Genomic DNA, 20,579 nt, shown 5'->3' on the forward strand with positions numbered 1-20,579 from the left:
ATTGGCTGACGCACCTGCCAATCACGGATTAGCCCCAGCCCAACCAGTGGTGCCGCCTCCTGAGCGTGAGGCGCGGGTTGATTGGTGCACCGGGCTGTCAATCAGCAGCGCGCCCCGCCCCGTCGCGGTCAGGTAGCCCGGAAGATGGCGGCGGCGGCCGGTGGGGCTCTGTGAGGGGAGCGGCGGCGGGGCCGATGCCGCGGAGCCGGGGGGCGGCGGCTGCCGCGGGGGCTCCCTGGAGTCGCTGAGAACCTCGAGCCCCTCGTTCGGCGCCGGGCCTCAGTCCGGGAGCGGACGGCATGCGGCAGCGCGGGGGGCTCGGCGGGAGCGCCGGGCGGCGGGGGGGCGGTGGCCCGCGGCTCCTCGGCTCGCGACACCTGCTCGGGCTCGTCCTTCTGCTGTGGCCGCTCGTGGGGAGCGGCGAGGCGGCTCCGCTGCCGCCAGCAGGTGCAGGTGAGCGCGGGGAAGCGGGGCTGGGGGTGCGGCTCCGCGGCGGGGCCCGGGAGCGGCGGCACTGCGGGTTTCTGAGCCCCCGTCCCTCCCCCGTGCTGCGGGCAGGGCTCCGCCGAAGCGTCGGGAAGGGCACGGCGGGCGGTTGGGGCTCCCCGGCTGTAGGTCACGGCTCTGCCGGTGGCAGTGAGCGATATCCCGCTGTGGATCGCTCAGACCCCTGGCACTGAGCTACGGGCTTGCTCTCTCTGTGTGTTTACCGCAGACCTTCTTCCTATAGTGCTGCTGTTTTCGCCTGTACAGAGCTCGGCGGGATTTTTCTTTTTCTGGTTTTGCCTGTGAATCACCGGGACTCCCGTTCCTGGGTGGAGGCTCTTCAGGGCAGACGGAGCTTCCCTGTTTTCCGGTCAGATTAGTCGGATTCCCCCCCCCCCGGCCCCCCCGGGCCGGGCTCTCTAAATAGTCATGTAGTTCACATTTCTCTCGTATGTTAGGTAACCCTAGCTTCCTTCGATTTCCCTGCTTATTTTCCTGTTTGTCTTAAAAGCACAAGCTAAACAATATGCCCTCGTAGTTGCAGGAGTGACTGATCAGAGGTTTATATGGACTCACAGGTACCAACTACGTCTTTGATTCATTTTTATTGGCGTTTCATTGGGACTTACAAGTATAACATTGTATTGAGACTGAATTTTGTTAGAGTCGGGTTGGTTTGAATGTGTGCTGAGATTCCCTTCTAGCCATGAAGAGTTGTATAGCTTAAATAGACAAGATGTTGAGGGAGGAGCAGGAGCAGTGGGGAGGGAAAGATATGAAGCACAAAGATTAGGTAATTTGGCTGCTCTTCCACACGAGGTATCAAAACTGGGAGTAGAACCCATACTTCCTTTATTTTCGGACCTGTGTCTCTTTCCCAGATTTTTCTTCCCAGAACATTTATGAATTGTTCATAAGTCACTCCGTCCATCAGCTTGCTTTGAGGTCTTTCATACTTTGTATAAAGGTAAACTTCTGAAAAGGAGAAATCTGTCAGTTAAATATTTATTTCCTTTGATGCTAAATGATAATTTTTTTCATTTATAAAATACTTGAGTTTTGTCCAAATAATATCAATTTTTCATTGAGGTGTAAGGTAGGACAGCAGAATCAGTTCTGTATGGAGAATTTTTTTGTGCCGTTTCTAGGTCTTACTTTTCTTGAAATGCAGTTAATTTTTCTATTGAAAGGGAAATGTCAAAGTGTTCCTTTTTTTTAATACTATTTCCTCTTTGCTATTAGGACTATGCATGTACCTTCGAAAGATGGGGGAACAAAGCATAACTTCCATGGCACTGGTAAAAAGCTTTATTCTCAAAATAAAAAGCTGATTGGACAAATTGCAGGACATAGTATTAAAGTGTTAGTTTTTTGTTTTTGTTTTTTTTATTCTGTATTTTTAAAAGACTGAATCAGGTCTGCCAACTGCAATACTGCTAAGAGAAATATTTATGATGTTGTGATATTGGACTCATACAACATGAATGAGATATTGTAATTTTATTTGTAGGTTTTGGTTATATTTAGGCCAAAGTATGTATACATGGGATGTTATCTCAAGTGTAGCCAATTGCCCAAATCCTGTCATGGGAAACCCAGTGGACTCCAGGAAATGAAGCTGCTGCTTTCTACTGTGTCTTTGTCATGTAAGAAGAGATAATGTATTTGGATTACTTTATTGATGGATATTTAGTATTGAAACTTCAGGGCCTCACTAGGAGCCTTTTCCAGTTTCACTGGCATCACTTTTGCTGGGAGGACTTTCTCCTGACTGAAATAATGTGTGCCTGGTGGATTTGAGTGCAACAGGTTCTTAGGCTGCAACGTGTCCTGTATCATCACCTGTAGGAGCAGCAGGAACCAGTGGGAAAGCTACAAGGCCCTTGTTTTTTTCTCCTTCCTTTGAATTGCTTCCCAGTGGATGACAATGAGGCTGGTTCAGCTTGAACCTTCTCTGTCACTCTAGGCAGGTTTTATAACCTGTCTGAAGACAAACCTGTGACTTTATTTTGCAGGGTTAAGAGTCATGGGTTGTGTTTAAAAACAAATCAGCCGTATTCTGAATGTGCCTCTTGTGTCCCTGACAGGTTGCTTTGATTTCCTGTGTTGGGGCTGGCAGGTGGTGGTGGGCTTCATTCTGGGCCTTGGCAGTTTTTGCAGTTCACTGTAACACTTGGTCTGATACATATGGATTGAAAACTTGTGAAGTATTCAATGGGCTTTTCATAGAATGATTAGTAATTGGTTTCAAAATTACTTTAGAATCCCACAGTTCTTCACCTAACAAGAGTGGTTGCTTCTTTGACAATGGAGAAACATCTTTATGTGTGTCGCTTGTAATAGGAAAGATGGGATCCACAGAAAAAGAAGGGAAGTGCCTGTAGTTATTATTGTAAGGAATTTTACAGACTGTTTCATGGAATACACCTGCAGTAAATTAACTCCTCCTCTGGGGAGGAAGCTGGAATGCTGGAAGTGGTGATGGGCAGGTTCTAGCAAGACTAGATTGGATTCCTTGTGCAAAAGTGCTCCAATTTGTGGAAACGCTGTGGAAGTTTGCCAGACTGGATGGCTGGGGACCTGTCAGGTTCTCAGGGCCCTGATTGAGATGAATGATGCCACTCTTTTCAAGCAGATGATGAGGTGTTCTATATTTATCTGCATTTTTGATGTTATATTTCTAAACTGACTTAATATGTTTTTTATCCAACAATAAGGAGAGGAGGTAAATGAAATCAGGTTTGAACTGTTTAACTGGCAAGGTTCCTTGCAATTATTGTAGAAAATACAAAAAACAGGCTGTTGAAGATGCTACTGGCTAAAAATACTTTGGCTAACTTAGATTTAATTTATTCTGAGAGTGGAAAAGAAGGATACTGATACGTACTGTGATAGTTCTGAATTTACGGTTTGACTTTATACTGGAGGTGAGAGCTGGGGCAGTTGTGCTGAAAAGGAGTTCCTAGACTGAAGTGCTGAAGTTGTCTTGAGCCTGCAGTGTTGTTGATTTTCCCTGAGTGCATCAGGCTAACATGACTTCCCCTACCAGCTGTGTGGCTGAAGTAAGGATGTTTGGGCACTGCTCTTCTGCAGCAGAGTTTAGCAGCCAAACATAGGGCATCACAACCCACCACCAAAGCTTCACATCCAGGCTCTTGGTTCTGACTTGGATTTCCATACTTGACCTTAATTCTGCTGAGCATCTGAATCAAGTGTGTGTGTAATGTCAGACAAAGTCTTTTCATCATCTCTGTGCTCTCTGAAGTCTTTGCAAATACAAAGTAAGACTCCAAAATACTTTTATTATCCTGTAAAACTTGTATAGGTGGTAGCAATTTTAGCAGGTGTGTTCAATTTCACGCTTGTGATGACTACACAGTCTGATCAGTTGAAGTGAGGCAGCTGGACTTGGTGCCTACATGATTGCTTTTTGAGAACCTTGGGCGTGGGACTGAGTGGCCCAGTTGGGTGTCAGTGGCAGGGAGTCCCTGCTGATGGACTTGGTCATGTAGGATCCAGGAAGAGATGGTTAGAAATTGGTATATAGTATCCAGAGTATCTAAATATTCATGCAGCTATGTCTAGTGTACTCAGCTGGCCTCAGGTGACAAGTTAAAACTTTTGAGATGAAGACACTTTTTTTGTGTGTGTTGAGATGAGTTCTGTAGTGTATATATATACCCCTTGGGAAAATTGTTGCTTTGGAGTTGGTTTGGCTTGATGTTTTACTTGGAGTTCTGTCAGACTGGGACCAAATTGCAGTTGTGGCCTGCGGTTTGGTACCATGTAAAATGTCTGTGACTCTTGCACATAATAAGAAAATTTTCTAAGTGTATGCAAGTTAGCAACACTGAAAGTTAAGAAAAATCTTGCTTTTAAAGTGGGGATTTTAACTATGGTATGTGCCTTCCATGGGAGTGGTCTATCCTTCTTCCCCTTTCAAGCACTGAACTTGTTTACTTCTCCCTATATTTCTTCTTCCAGGTTCTGTCCCAAGCATTTAATAATCGTAGAACTAGAGCTGGAAATTTGTCTTTTATCTTTTGTTTCTGCCTGTGAGTTTGACTCTGAGGTAGGAAGCCAGTGCTGACTGGCCGGCTGGGATGTTCCACGCAAGGCTTTGTTCACAGGCTTGGTTTGCTTTTCTCTGCCTGTGGCTATAAAGTGTCTGGACTTCGCTACAACTAAAGGAGTCCTCATAGGAGGAGGTCACTTTCTGAAGCAGTTTCTTCTGTCTCAAATGCTTGGGTGTATCTAATAATTCCTCAGTTATCATTACAGCATGTTGAGATAGCACTGATCAGAGACTGTTTAAAGGTTTGTTGTCGCAGCATCAGGTGCTGGGCATTGGTTTGAAAGGGTGCATTGATGGGTGCTGGCTGTGCCCCTGTATAAAAAAAAGATTTTGTGAGATCCAGCATTCCGGATTGGTAAACTTGATTGGGAGTAATTTATTGAATATTTGCTGTAGTCTGGTTTCAGTCACTATTCACACACGGTTTATCTGCGTGGGATAAAGGGACCTCAGTCAGTGTAATGCCAGAGCTGCAGAAATCACAGTTCTGTTTCAGTACTAACACTGCAGTTCTGCAGCAGAAGGACAGCACATGGAGTACTGGAGTCTGCCTTAGGTTTTATTTTGGGTCTGCCTTTCTGTTTGGTGTGGGCATTTAGTATCTGGAGCTTGATGCGGTTCTGGATACAATTTGCAAAAGCTTCAATGCTTTTGTTGCTCTCTGTGAGCTCTTTGTTTTCATTGTACTGCTGTTATGAAAGGTCTTGAGCAACATCTAGCTACTAGAAACATTTTGTCAACTTTTATAGTCAGAAATGTACAAAATGTCAGGATAGCCCTGTGAGTCTGGACATGTGCTTTAAGCACTGTCTGTAGCAAGGTGTCGTGCCATATGTAGCTTAGGCAGGGTAGTGGTGGGAAGCACATTGTCAGTAAATTGTCTTCCGAATGATTTTAGTATGAAATGCTGTACAAAGTAACACCTTGTCCAACACTGCTACACTTACAAAAGTTTCCTTCCTGGTAGAAAACATCACTGTAGTGACTTAACAGTGACATGACTCTTCTGGGACTGCCATTGCACCCTGAGACTTCTTTGGTATGAAAGATGTGCAGAAAATAGTAACAGTAGATTTTTTTAGTGCTGACTTTTAAGCTTTCAGACTGTAGACCAGATCCAGTTTTCCAAAATCAGTCATTTACTCTATGGCCTGTGCTTCCTAGGCATCCTTTAGCTATGAATAGGGGTGAGAAATAGATCTAATAAGCTCTTTTTGCAAAATGCTGCTTTTTCGTTTCTTTCCTGCATTTCTTAACCCAGCTGTACATTGGAATTGGAAAGGCATCTACTATAAAATCAAGATTCCAGAAAATCCTGTCTCATGAAAGTTGCATTTATGGATTTCTTTCCTGTGAAGTGAAGGAAATTAGCCTCTTCAAAGGCAGTGTATCTTAATAGCTTGTATTGCTATCAAATGACAGGAGAAAGAGATACTGTAGTTTTGGTTTCCATGCTGCAGATAATGCTTTTCTGGTGGTTTGAGATACCTTGATGTGTGATTTTCTCATGCTGCTTTGAATTATTGTGGTCTTTCCTGTGTAAAAAAAAAAAAAAAAAAAAAACAAAAAAAACTACAACTCCCATGCCTCACTGTTGGAGAAATGATATAGCAGATGAAAAAAAATGTACTTGAGCAGGAAATAATTGTCAAAACCAACATCTAGCAGTACAGAATAAAGTATGCACAGCAGAATTTTGTGAGCATGTGTATGTACCTATATGCACACATATACATACACACAGTGAAGAGTCAGTGATACATTTGCAAGATGATAATGCTACCCAGATTTTCCAGAAACACTGCCATGAAGGCATAAGGCACATAATTATTTAACATGGATATTTTTTACCTTGTCTTAAGATGCCTTTGTGCAAACATGAGATTCTAGCACTGAAACTTCAAACAGATCTCGCTCTGTAAACACTTGAAGTACCAGCCTATATTTAGTCCTTATTAAAATTGAGCAGTATGCTGTTGTGTGAGTAATTCTCTGACATTACTGGGAAGACTTGTAGGATAATAGAATAAGGTCAGTAATGTAAAACCAATCCCAGCTCAGAGTTTTGCTGGTTACTAACTGTTCAGCCAATATTCGGGCCAGGACAAGTGTTCAGAAGCAGGAGGATCAGAGCAGTGTTGTTCCGAGATGCTGTGCTCCAGGAGAGTCCAGCATTTCCCTGGGTATTCTTGCCTTAGGATATGTAACCTGTGCCACTCTTCCACACAAAGTGGATTTAAGCAGATGTAGAAACTCACTTGAAGCACATTGTAAAAGCATTTAGGGGGGAGCATGGGATAAAGCAGTTTGAAAAAATGCTGGCTTATACTGCAGGGTAGACTTCCGTTCTTTTTAAGGACAAATGGGAGGACAGAGATAATTTGCTGAGAATTGTTGACATGGAATTACACATCCAGTCGTGATATGAAATAGCTAAGATTTCTTCTTGAAAATATTGTAACTTACTGCATAGGACAGTGATATTTCAGGGTCATGTGTCCACAAAACACACATTTAACTGTGAAACTGGCTTTTGACACTGTAGAAATATATCCAGAACTCAAGATGGGTTGAAGGAGTGTGTCAGAGGGGTTTTTATTGTTTCATGGGGATAAACTCTGTAAGAAATGGCCATGTTGCTGTCTTCGTTACCCTTACTTCTGATGGTCAATGGTTGTAAAGAAGAATTCTTTTTCAAAAGAATTGTCTATGCACATGCCTTGGCCTTTCATCCCACCCACCTGCCCCATGAGGGACTTAATGGAGTTCTAGGGTAAGGCAGGGTTTGTAGTGGACAAGTTGAGTAGAGGGATGAAATGTTTCAATTTCTGTCTGGTAGAATATGGGAACAGACTTGTATTTGACTTTTGATTATTTTTTCCCCACACTACTGCTGAAAAGTCTTGTCGTTTTACTTGTATCTTTCCAAGTGCCAGACTTTGATTTAGGCCATGTGACACAATTCAGATTTAGCCAGGAAATCATTTTATTGACAAGCTGTTAGTTATTGCTTCTTGTTTTCAGAAAGATTAAGTACAATTGTGCACAAGTAACTTGGAAAGCTGCAGCTTTAAGTCCCTAAGAGGTTTTTTTGCTTGAGACTATATCTAGAAAGTAAGATTTTTCCACAGAAGGAAAAATAAAATCCGTTGATAAAGTGCTTTTGCAAAAGGGTACATAATACCCAAGGTTCCTTTTATTAGTAATGCATTAGACATTTGCATTATCCAACGTAAGGGTAGCAATAAAGTCATGAGAAGACAGACTTTTGAAATAACTCTTCAGTTAATAAAATTTTCAATAGTTTGTTCCAGGTTATTGTTCTAAGACAGTAAACATTTCTGCTTGAGGTGAGTGGCTTAAGTACTAAAAATCTGAATGCTGAAAAGCTCAGGTGTAAACTGAGAAACGTAAAAGTTCCTTAAGCAGTGTTGTGTGCCTGTTCTTAGAGAGCAACGCTCAATGAAGGAACATTTCCAGTCGCTGCTTGAAATATTTTGGGCATTTGGAACCCATTTTAGATTTCACTAAGGTGCTGCCATTGCATTGAGGACATCAAGTCAATGAAAATCTTCTGAGATCTTGGGAATGTTTCTTCCTGGAGTACTGGTGTTTTACTGGTAATGGCCATTCAAGGCAAAGGGCAGATTGGAATTAGGAGTGTCTCTCTCACCCTAGAATTCTCTTCATTTTATTTTCAAAAGAATGTCTGAAGTGCAAATAACACTCCTTCAAAACTTAAGTTTTTGTTTGCTTGTGTTGTATCTCAGTTGAAGGTTGGTGATTTGAATGCCCTTCTAATGTAGTATTTTAAAGCCCATTGTGATACAGCATTGCACAACTGAATAATCGTACTGCACCCGTTTCTGCTGAAACTTAATCTTGAAAACGATGCTTTTTTTGGCTCAGTTGTTAAATGCAGCATAGCAGGAAAAAATTGAGATTACAAGAATGCAGTAATGAATGGAATGTGCTTGAGTTTGGTTGGGGTTTTTTTGTTGTGAAATGGAGGAGTTGCAGTGTCTGTTGTGCTTTACCTTATCATACAGCTTGGGCATTACACAATAGATGTGTCAAAAATAATTTTGAATGGAGGTTTCGTGTAGTATTCTCCGTTACCTGCAGGCCATCTGAATTTATAGGCCTGGTTCTGTCTGTATGGTTTTGTTCTTATTAGTAGCAAACCTCTGAAGATTTCAGGGAGTAAATAAATGCAGGAGAACCTCTTTGTGAGGGAAAGATAATGATCAGAATCTGACTTGTGAAGAACTGGATAGGAGTCGATAGCACTTTCCCACTTAATTGCTGGCATAGAAGAGAATGACAGCATTATTTAGGAAAGTTGGGATGGCTTTTAAAATCATATTTGTCAAAACCACTATAAATTAGGGTGATATTACACTTTTAAATGTGGTTGCTTTAATATTCGTTAAAAGCAGAGTAAGTAAACTGACAAAGTTTATGAAAGATGCCCTGGGTATAGCTAGGGAGCAAAATTAGATTTGGTCATTCATTAGTATTTGAAAGACTGTGCTGTTCTGCCTTGGTGTCATAAAGTAGCATCTTAGTTCATGATCATAAAATTTGAGTGTGTCCAAGAGACAGTTTAAGTGACTGCTGTCATGCTAGATTTGTGCTGGAAATAGTTATAGCTATTAGTGCCAGTTATATAGCTGCTCTTGAAAGGAAATGGGCTCTTGCTTATGCAGTGGGACTGTTGTTGCATAGCAACTACTGTGCTGAAAGCTTAAAATCAGATGCTCCCTTGAAGTTCACTGTGCCCTAATAATGCTTAATTTATCTGTGCCTTACGCTGCCTTTATCACAGTAATGAATGTCTTTTATCAGTGCACTCGGTAATGTCTGGAATATACATTTACTTTTCTGTTTCCCTGAGCTTAGAACTGTGTGGTATCACGCACTTTTTAGCCCAGTTTTCTGAAGGTTGAGAACCTAATAATGTGATTACTCACATTGAACCAAAATTAAGAGTACATACCGGCCTTTCATGATTTGGTAGTAGAAGAAAGGCAAGCCCAGCATCCCTCATGTATGGACAGCTACACCTGGTCCTGTGTTGTCCTGAGTGGAGGCTGTTGCTTGGCGAGTAAATGTGGATGGAATATTTGGCTAGTTGGCATGCTCATTACTTGTAATTAATGATACCAAAGGATGCCACAGGTGGATGACATGTGGGTATTTGAGAGTATTGTGGGCAGACTGGGAAATGGGATAGAGAAGGCAAACAATTCTAGTGAGAAAACTTGTGTTTGCTTGAGCGTTGCATTTGGTAGTTGGAGAACTATCTTATGAAGAAAGGAGATTTAAAAGAAACGTAAGAAGTTATAGGGAATCCTGGCCTATAGAAGTTGCTTTGAAATATGCTTTGTATGAAAATCATATTTTCCACCCCTTGAAACATTGTAATAAATACTGACGTGTGTATTCTCAGGTCTGTACTTGATCCTGAGAATGCCAACACAGCTCATCATCATTGTTTCCTCAGTGAGCCTGTTCGTGTGCTTGCCTGTGTTCAGCCTTTGACTTCACATGTGCTGTGCTCAAATTTAGGCTTTAGTGAAGAACTTGCTTAGGAAATGGCATCTTCAGAGGTGCTGAGGAATCTGCTTCACAAGCTGTTAATTAAATGTCTGCCTCAACCAGGGCTTTGAATTGTTTATGATACCATGCACTTCTAAAAAGTGGGTAAATAACATAGATGTATTTAATCCCGTGAAGCTTTGGAAGAGTACTTGATTTTCTATGTTGATAATTTAGGACCACCTAGGTGCCATTTTGGGATGGAACATGTGGCTAGCACGGAGCTTTGTAAAGCATTACTTTGTGTGAACCTTGCAGTAACACACAGAGTGACACAGCTGCACTTCATCTCCTGCTTATTTTAATATAGGACGGACGTAATCCAGGCCTCTTCCTCTGGCTTAAGTAGTTTGGATATACCAAAGCAAAATAGTCTAGGCTGTTTGTATTAGCTGACAGGAAGCCTTTTACAGTTGCCATGTTAGAGATGGTTTGTTTTTTTTTTTAAATCTGTTTGATGGTTCCTTTCCTAAAGAACAGATTCTGACTTCTGGATAGATATTAAGATGCCTTAGGTTGTTACTGCATAGGGTTACAGTAAATATAGCAGGGTTTTAAAGTGATATCCTGAGTAAATCTCTTAACTTCTCTAGAATGTATAATATTAAGAATCTTGAATTTGAGTGTTCATTGGATTTTATCCAGGTTTATATTAAAATTATTTCAATTTACGATGTTTTTTAACTGGTTTTTTAATTAAAGAAAATTCTTGTGTGATGACTATATAAAATGCTCTTCTGCATTAATTAGAATGGATTTCTTGCTGGTTGCTGTTTTCAGTCAGGATCATAAAATAAATATCCATCATTCCTTGATACTTCCACAATTTACAAACAAAAGGGTGTATTAAATATCTTCTAGTTCCAAGTCATTTTACAAAGCTCCAGTGAATTAATCGTTGGATGGAAATAGTTGAAAAACGAGGTTATACTGCAGCAGATTTTCAGCACTGTGTCACAAAGACCAGTTCCAATATTTAATCAGTGACTTCTATCACTGAATATGTATACATGCAAGCTATTAAAATAGCTTCACTTATAATAAATTTTAGCCCAGTTACAGGTTGCCATAATTTAATACTTAATTTTACATTAATTTGCAGGGGTTTTTTAAAAATTAAAGATATTACTTATTAATTACTGTATAAGAAACTTCAAAGTTTATCCAAACAGAGATGGATTCTGTAATTCTTAGTAAGTAGCTCTTAATTGTATGAGTCATCTGAAATGCTGTTCTGTAACTGTTGCAGAAACTTGCCCATGATAATTGGCATTTTTCTTGTGTTAAAGCTTCTGTTCATAACTTTCTATGTGAAAATTGCCTTGTGCTTTTGGAAGTTTAGATGACTTCCATCTTTACAGACCTTTAATGATAAGCTGCATTTTCAAAGTGATCTTTGCTTTTAAAAGAAAAAACTCATTACTTTCTCCAATTATTTGCTGCTCATTCACATGCTTTCTTTCCTAGGAAATTATAAAAGGATTTAAAGGTTAGGAAGTAACATAATGAACAGCAGCAATATTTTTCTTTTAGGTATTCTTTCCAAGACACTTAAAAGAGATGGTTACCTTATGGAGAACAGTGTAACTTGCATAAAACACGTAAGACTTTAGGCTTGATAAATGTGCAGTTTCCCTCACAGAAGGAATTCCAGCAAAAATGTAATCTGTTTTATATTAAATGTCTGAATACATATGCAGTGTATCTAACATGTTCAATAAGTGCAACTTATGATTGATAGTGCTCATTATGTCTCACTTTGAGTGATATAATAAATAAACCACTTTGAGTTAAATAAATGTATTGCTTTGTGTTAATAAATTGTGCATAAGATCATCCGGAACTTGAATCCTCCTAGCTGGATTTGCTATGATAACTTGTAACTGCTGGGGTCAAAAGTGGGGATCCTAAGTTGCAGTGAGCATGATAATGTTTGTGTAAACAGTAGTTGTGATTGTGCTGCTGTAGCTGGGATAGTGCAGGGCTGAGAGTTTGTAGGTAGAGAGGCCATCGTGTTGTAGACCAACTGATGTGCTTGCAGTAGATGTACTTCTGGGGGCACAAACCCCTGGTCAGGTCTTGAAAAGAAACAGTAGGATTGAAAGAAGTAAAGGAAACTTTGAAGAGCTGCTTCAAGTTTCGGTAGAGGCTGGTCAGAAGGACCATCTAGAAGATGATGTGGTGTTTGGAGCAGAAGGTTCTGGTGAGAAGGGATAATGCTCAGTTTCTGTGGGGAACAGGAAGTCACTGGAAAATTCATGTTAGCCATGTGGGCATCAAAAGAGACCTTAGAGTGTACTAGAAACTCAAAGTTTGATAACATTTTTTTAGTGTTTCATACACTTTGCAGTTGAGGTGCTTTAACAACCTGGTCTGAAATTAAGTCCTCAAATAGCAGGAATGCTTTCTGTGAGTAATTACAATGCTCTTGGTGGCTGAGTTCAGTGTGCAGGGATTTGCTTGGCCAACTTTCCTAAGTGCTTGAAACATTTGAGGGGTTCAGGAGTCTTGATCTTCTACTGGGAGGAGTATATTGTGATTGTGGTGATGTGTTCCTGGGTGTTTGTTAGGGAAAATTTGCATCGGTTCAGTAGATAGTCTGGGGTGAGTTGACTTCTTGTTTCAGTGGAGTTGCTGGTGAAGGTAAGGAAGTTGTTCGGAAATCAGGTGTGATGGGTTTGGAAAAATGTCTGAAACAGTAATTTTAATTTGTAATACCTGGTAACATAAATATTTTCTTTTTTTTTGTAGTAAAGCTACCTTTTATAATTTGGTTTCAAATAGGAGCTCAAAGGAATTTCTTAAATTTTATCTACAGCTGTATTACCTGTGTGTGTTTGTTACAGTAATTCAACTAATTAATGACTTCACAAAAAATGCTTGTATTTGCAGTTCAGGTAATTTTCAGTCTCCTTCATCAGGCTACTGAACATTTGGAGGAAGTAAACAGAAGTCAGCTGTTATCTTCCCCTTGTTTCTTGTTGATGCTTAGAAATTGAAAAATATCCATTGAGTTATGTAGAAGACTTGATTTAAATGAATATAAATTGTTCTATTAAGAGCCCTCTTCAGAGATACTTTGTTCTCTTCAGAGTTATGACTAAAAGCTGGTGAGTGGTCTCACATTGTTGTTGATCTGTGTTTGAACAATTCTCAATATCTGCAGTGGAGTATTCCCAGTCCCTAATGAGGTTAGAATGCCAAAACTGTTGTGGAAACCAGAAACAGAATCACTTGTTTGAAAACCTTCCATTTTTGCTAACTTTTATTTGTTGTATTGATAATATTCCTAGTTGTGCAGAAAATGTGACCTGAAAATATGCTGACACACTTGAAAGTAGGATTTTTATTATGTCAATTTAGTCTTTTCTGTAAGTGTTCAGTGGAACATGATAAAAAGCTGTAGCTTTTTTTTCTGCAAATCTCTTAAATTATGTAGTTTTTTGAAGGTTTAAGAGGTAGGTGGAAAAGTTTGTGTGCCCCTTAACTCATGATCAGCTTCTGCTTTTCTTATTTTCAAGGCTTCGTATACAGACGTTCCCATTGATACTGAAATGCTCTCGTAAAATCCAGTCAGTCCAGGTCACCTGACATTGTTAAACTCTGACAGTGATGTAATATCTAAATATATTTTAATCAGTTGTGGTCCAACTACTCTTCTAATCCCTGTGGCAGTACCTGTTTGAAAAAAAACAGCAACAACAAAACTCCTCAAGATGTGTGCTCTGGTCTCCTAGGGAACCACATGTCTTTGTTCTCTATCGAAGATGAAAACAGGGAGGAAAATAGGTTTAATACCCCTGGAAATAACTTATGATTTTTCTAAAATGCCATTTGAGGCTTTTGATCCTGTGTGAGTAATAACCTGACTTAATCTCAGGAAATGTATTGTAGAATGTTTATCTATAAAATGTTGGAAAATTATTTGTAAGTGTTTGTAAAATGGCTAGAAATCTAAAGTTCTTGAAATGGAGACAAATCACCCAGTGAATCACAAGAAACAGAAGCTGGGTGGAGCTGATTACATCCATTGCATTTGTGACAGCAACTTGTGTGTTTGGCAGATTGTCACAAATGCATTTATTGAAAGACAGAGTACTGTCCTATGGTGATGTATTTTAAATTTGTGTGCAGATTAGGTGAGGATTTCTACTTGCTGCCTGTTCTTTAGGTCAGGTGTTTTAGCTCATGGGAAATGTCTTCCAAAAGACCAGATTTCTACTCTCTGTTTGGATATCTGTATAAATTTATTGACTTAAACAGAATCCCAAGGCTTGGTACTATCACATCCATGGGATTAAATGTTCAGCTTCCCATTTTAAAGTAAATGCTGGTAGGTAGTATGTTTTGGAGGAACTGCTTAGAGTGCTAAACATATTTATATAATACTGCATACATGTTTATTTCTAGGAGAAGGAGCTACAGCTGAAGTTCCCTCATCTTTTGTGGTTCTGTCTCTGTGTACTCTGGTAGTCCTGGTCATTCTGCTGGCAAATTGTGTCTCCTGCTGTAAAGACCCTGAGATAGATTTCAAGGTAAGACCTGAAGTTACCAAGGTGTGTATAAGTGATAATTCTCAGCTGCATCCTGATATCCAGAACACTTGATTAGTTGTGCTAATACTCTTCAGTGTCACTGTACATCCTCTCTCTTCTGCAACAGCCAGTGACTGTATTCTTGCAGGCTGTGAAGTCCTGATGCAGGTGTTTGTTTGAACTAATTGGTCCCTGCTGCAGTAAGAATCTTTAATGCCTTTTCAAAATAGTAACTAGCTATCAGGATCAGTAGTAAAAGTTACACCCTTGAGACAATTTTGCTGTAAAGAACCTTTTTGTTGTTGTTCTGTGTTTTCTTTTGTTTTTCTTAGTCTGCTGGTGGGGTTTAAGACACTCCTGTCGAATAAGAATACTGAAGATGCATATGCACTGTAGCAAAACTCTTGAGAAATTGTCATCAGAGAATAGTTACTTTTGGAACATCTGTAATCAGTGTTCCTAAAATTGAGCTTTGCTCTCATTTCTAACTGGAGAATATTTGGCCTGAGCAGTTCATGGTAGTTTGTTCAAAGCCAGCATTTAAAGTAAAAAGAAAACAAAGCAAAAAAACCAACACCACCAACAAAACCCAAACCACCAAGCCCACAAAAACCCAACTAAACAAAAACCCCTTGATTATTAAAAGCAATGCTTTAATCTCTTTGAGACAGCAATTATTGGAAAATAAAGAGTAGAATACTAAATGTCTGTTACTATCCTTGGAAGAAAGCTTAAGCTTCCTTTGCATTGGTCATTCAAACTGAAAGAAATGTATTAGTACTTATTTAAAGGCAAGGATCAGCTTGTTTACTAAGACTTCTTTTGTTTAGGAATTTGAAGATAACTTTGATGATGAAATAGATTTTACACCTCCAGCAGAAGATACTCCATCTGTTCAGTCTCCAGCAGAAGTGTTTACTCTTTCAGTTCCCAATATTGCTTTACCAACTCCCTCCCAGTTTCCATCTCGTACAGGTAAAATACTGGTTTTCAGTGCAAAAACAAAAGTAGCCATTTTCAGTGTCTAAAATGGAGTGTGACTGATTATGTTTGACTTTACTGTAACAAATAACTTGCTACAGATTTCCATAAACCGAGCCAATATATTTTGTAGGGTAAAGGATAAAATGTGAAATACTGCTTCTACGATGTTAACCTGTGGCAGGGTAAGAGAGCTTAAGAGAGCAAAACTACCTTAAAACCCCCTCTCTAGATTGCTGTCATCATATCTGTATATACCTAAAGGGTTTGAAGTACCCTGGCACACTTGTGACTTCGCTCTTTAGTGGTTTTCTTCATGGCTAAGTTGTCATTGGATTTTAACCACCACCCTTAAATGGAAACAAGAGTGAATCCTTTACTTGACATCAGTGCTGCTATTCAGCTGCATCACTTTCTTAATGTCACTGTAGACTATTTGTGCTGTAAATGTGATCTTGGTAAGACAGAGCATTAGGTTTAATCTCTCTGTGTGGAAGGGTTTTTGGAATGTGTTCTTTAAAACACAATTTTTGTAAAGGGAAACTTAAGCATCTTATCATACTATAACCACAGTTTAGCCTGGAGTGTTTACTCTCCTATTATGTGCTATTTCACATAATTTTACGTACTACTTGTGTTGCTTGAGCATTAGATGTTCAGGGAAGCTTCTAGTAAAATTCCTGTATGAATTTCAAGAAACTCAGTGTGCCTTTAATACAAATGACACAGTTGTACAAATGACTCAGTATTTTAAAGAGCTGGGAAAAATTGAGTGAAAAATTTTATGTCAGCTCTTCTGTGTAGCCATAATTGTTAAAATGATACTGTCACAACAAGGGTTTTGCCAGAAGTAAGGCAATGTGCTTGAGTGCTTGGATAAAATGTGGTTGCACTGCTGTGGCCTTCACCATGCTTAGGAGCACACTGACAGTGAATTATACAGCTCTGGCTCTTCCAATACAATAATACTGCTCTAAATGTGGTTTATGGAAATAAATTGTGGGCTAGAATTCTCAGACAAGAAAAGGTTTTGTTTGCATCTATTTGTTAGTGTTCCTAAGCAGTGGGGCAGCAGAGGGACAGATGCTGCTGGATCTCCTCTGGTGTATGGGGTCTGCCATTGTTACTGCCCCATTATCTGCAGCGATCTGGGTTTTCTTTTCTGTCCTTCTCCTCTCTGGGCTCTTATGTGAAGCATTTTTAGTTGAAAAATGTCCTCCTTCCAGATGGTAGCTACAAGTAGGGCAGTTGGGCTGAAGAATAAAGCAGTCAAACTGTTTCTCTTAAAACAGTAACTCTATATAACTATAAATGTTAATATGTACATTGGGTTTTCTATTTTACTTACATAGGAAACTATTGTAAGTAGATTGTTTTCTCTACCCAGCTACAGGCTATAACACAGTTTTATACTGGAAGCAGAACTTAGCCTTTTTGCCTTCTTGCTGAATGTGTTAAAAACTTTCAAGCTCACATTTCTTCAGGACAATTGCTGTGGTTTTGTAGGGGGTGTGTTCTGGTATGGCTTAGAAGCTGCCCCTGAGTAAAGTTTCACTTGAGTGCTGTTGTCACAACATTACCTTCCTACTTTATGTACATTTGACAAGGTTTTGGTGCTTGGGCTGAATGTGTGCACCCTGTTGGGAATAAATTTTGTAGAAGCTTGTATTATTTCCTCAGCAGTTGCTGACTTTGGCCATCTGAGTGGTTGATACATGTTACATTTGTTTCATTGTGTGACAGATGGATCAAAGTCTCAAGTTGCACGTCAGAGTCTAAACTACATCCAGGAAATTGGAAATGGCTGGTTTGGAAAGGTGAGGAGTTATCTCTTAATATTGCTCAGATTGAGGCTTATTCCCAGCTGACTAGGCCTCTGTATTTACCTTAAAATGGTACTCAAAAAAAAGTAGTAACATAAGAAAAATTGAAGTTGAAATTAGATAGTTCCTTGCATGCAGTACTTTTTGAATTTACCTGTAGATTCTTACTAGAGACTACTTAGACTTTTCACTTACATGGATTTGAGTTAATGCACTCCTGTTTTTACCAATTCTTTTTAGGAAAAAATTTAAGTTAATAAGTGGTCTTCACCAGCAAACATGTTTTCTGAAAGCTGATGTGTAGATCAGTTGTCAAGATTTAAGTATGGGTATTTAATTATCAAAGCTCTGTTTGTGTTTGTAAAAAAGCCAGAGTGTCTTTCCTACAACATGTTTTTAGCTCTTGTTTTTCTTTGGAGGAACACTACAGAATTCCCTTCTGATTAAAGACACAATCTCTTTTTCAGGTTCTCCTTGGAGAGATCTACACAGGCACTAGTGTAGCAAGGGTAATAGTGAAGGAGTTAAAGGCAAGTGCAGGTCCCAAGGAGCAAGAACAGTTTTTAAGAAATGGAGAACCATATTAGTAAGTAATGTTTCACAGCTTCGTTCTACTGCAGATGAGTTTTGGACGTTGCTTTTGTTCAGTGTTATTGTCTCTACTTGCCCTCCCATATAACTGTAATGTTTGTCTTTAAAATGTGAAATACATTCAACCCAAAGTGAGCAAAAGTTGTGTTCATATAACTTGTGCTTTACCTTGCCTGAACATGCTGTAAAAGATTGGTCAGTGAAGAGCTTTCTCTTCTCCGTGCTTTCTAACGTCCTGGCTATATTTGCATTTAGGCTTGGGTTGTTGGCAGTTGTCAGAAGAAATTTCATGCCTTCTGCTGCATTGGCACAAGTGGTTTTGGAGCAATTTAGGAAAAGTAACTGATCTGGCTGGGAACTAACCTGGCTAAAAAAAGGTTTATCTTTTAGCCAGCTCTGTACCTTGGTGTAGTTCGTGAACCAGTTGCATGCTTTTATTTTTGGTATGAGGGGTGGTGGGAGGATGGGTGTGACTCTCATGTGACAGTCCTGGATTTTTTGGGTTTGAGATGCTCTGAGTTTTGGCTGCTGTCAGTGATACACTTCAGCAATACAAAGGAGATACAAAGGTCCAAATGGAATCTGTAGCTTTGGTACTTGCACCTTCTGTTCCTGCCACCCCCCTCCAATGTTATGTGTTGAAACTTCTGGTAGGGATTTCAGTGTGTTGCATTCTGCTGTGATCTTCCTGGCTTTAACTGTATTTTTTCACTCCAGCATTCTTCAGCATCCAAATGTTCTCCAGTGTATTGGGCAATGTGTGGAAGCCATTCCTTATCTCCTAGTTTTTGAGTTCTGTGACTTGGTAAGTGCACTTATACGAGAGGCTGCGGTTGTTTTTCTGCTGGTGTGAATTGTGTGTGGTATATTTACTGCCCTTTGCTCATGAAATGATTCTTCTTCTCTCTGGGAAGTTTTTTGATTAACCAGAATTTCACAGGACTTTTTTTTTTTTTGTTTAGAGACACCACAATTACAATTTTTTTGGTACTTTCTTCAATTCATCATGTATGTTCTAAGTGCTTGTGGAATATGCTGAAGAGGCAAATACCTGTTCTTTGATAATGGAATTGCCAGTCTCTTTCAGTCTGCCTTCAACAGGGAGCTTGGAGGGCAGAGGGTATCATAGAAAGGAGCTTTTTATCACAGTCCAGTATCACATGCATGCACTAACATCACATCTGAGATGATATTTGCTGTCTGCAATCTTAATGTGCTTTTATTACCATTTATGTGAAAATGTTAATTGAGGAAAATGGAAGAATTTCCTGCCTCCTGCCTCCACCCCCACCTCTGCAGTGCCTAGATTTTACCCATGCTGTGCAGCTTTGGGCTAAAATGCAATGGTGGGCTCACATCTGATATCAGTCATGTGTCTTCTTATAGCTAGAATTTTCAGTTTCAGTGTTCATTCTCTTCCTGGTCCTTTCTCTTACTGTATTATTCTTTTCCCTACTTTCTTATCCTTTTATTTGCCTTCTTCTGCCCCCCAAGCAACTGCCTTATGCTTCCTGGGCACCAGAAGAAAAGGTAGGAACACACTGAAGGGTGTTCCCACTGCTTTCAGTGCCACAGTGGTCCCTGGAATGGGAGGGACAGCACAAAGCCTTGCTCAGCCACCACATTCCTTGGAATGTACGTGAATGTTGTGAGGAGGGGGGGGCATGTAGAGAACCTCTGAACTGTGCCCAGCATGCAGAGTCATGAGAGACAAAAATTTGGATTCATGGTCTGGAAAGACTTGAGTTGTTTTATTGTAGCTTAACAAGTTACTAAAACCAAACAAACCCCAAAGTCCAGGTGGCTGTCTAAACATTGGCTCAGTAGCTGCTTTTAAGGTTTGTTGTGCAGATGTCACCCAAAGCAGAGTTCCTTGGGAAATGTCAAGACAGAAATGAAGTCAGAAGTGCACAGATATTACTAAGGAATGAATCTTTCAGAAATAAGACAGTTTGCATTTATAAATTTCAGCAAGATCTTTTTTACCAGTTTCTGTACTCACAATTTTCCTTTAAACTCAGGTGCAAAAATCTGCTTCTAGTTGCCTCAGGCAATTTAAATTAGTTAGCATGAACTTGAGATTTTTGAGAAATATCAATTAATCTGTGACCTTAAATAACTGTATTTTTACTTGCTGCTCTTTTGCTCAAACGTATTAGCTGTGGTAAATTAATGAGGCAAAAGTGCTGATAAAATCCTTCTTTTCCAAATTGAAGAAATGCCTGAACTTTTAAAGTGACTGATCAAAGTGAAGTGTTCTGGTTTTGCTAACAATTAAAAACTCTGTGCCTAAGGTTAACAGATAAGGTTTTTTATAGTTTTTCAATGTAGAAATAGAATACTTCTTACTGGTTTTTAAACCTGCAATTCAGATTGGAGTTTCTTTAAAAGGACCCTGGAAAGAGAATTGCATTTTATAGAGTCCATCAGATATGCATCCAAATCAGTTTTAATTGCTGCCATGTTTTCAAATAGTTACGTGATTTG

At 39.7% G+C, this 20,579-nt stretch overlaps 1 protein-coding gene across 1 annotated transcript in view; it reads left to right on the plus strand.

Annotated features, from left to right (window-relative positions):
* The first annotated feature begins 205 nt into the window (after nt 1-205).
* LMTK2 (lemur tyrosine kinase 2) overlaps nt 206-20,579 on the plus strand; it is a 41,391-nt gene continuing 21,017 nt past the window's right edge. The window contains exons 1-6 of the mRNA XM_048320554.1: nt 206-453; nt 14,573-14,697; nt 15,528-15,672; nt 17,422-17,495; nt 17,969-18,087; nt 18,810-18,897. Of these exons, the coding sequence (XP_048176511.1) occupies nt 300-453; nt 14,573-14,697; nt 15,528-15,672; nt 17,422-17,495; nt 17,969-18,087; nt 18,810-18,897 (705 nt within the window). The 5' untranslated portion in view covers nt 206-299. The remainder of the gene's footprint in view (nt 454-14,572; nt 14,698-15,527; nt 15,673-17,421; nt 17,496-17,968; nt 18,088-18,809; nt 18,898-20,579) is intronic.

This window comes from Corvus hawaiiensis, chromosome 16 (assembly GCF_020740725.1).
Source record: "Corvus hawaiiensis isolate bCorHaw1 chromosome 16, bCorHaw1.pri.cur, whole genome shotgun sequence".
Lineage (NCBI taxonomy): Eukaryota > Metazoa > Chordata > Aves > Passeriformes > Corvidae > Corvus > Corvus hawaiiensis.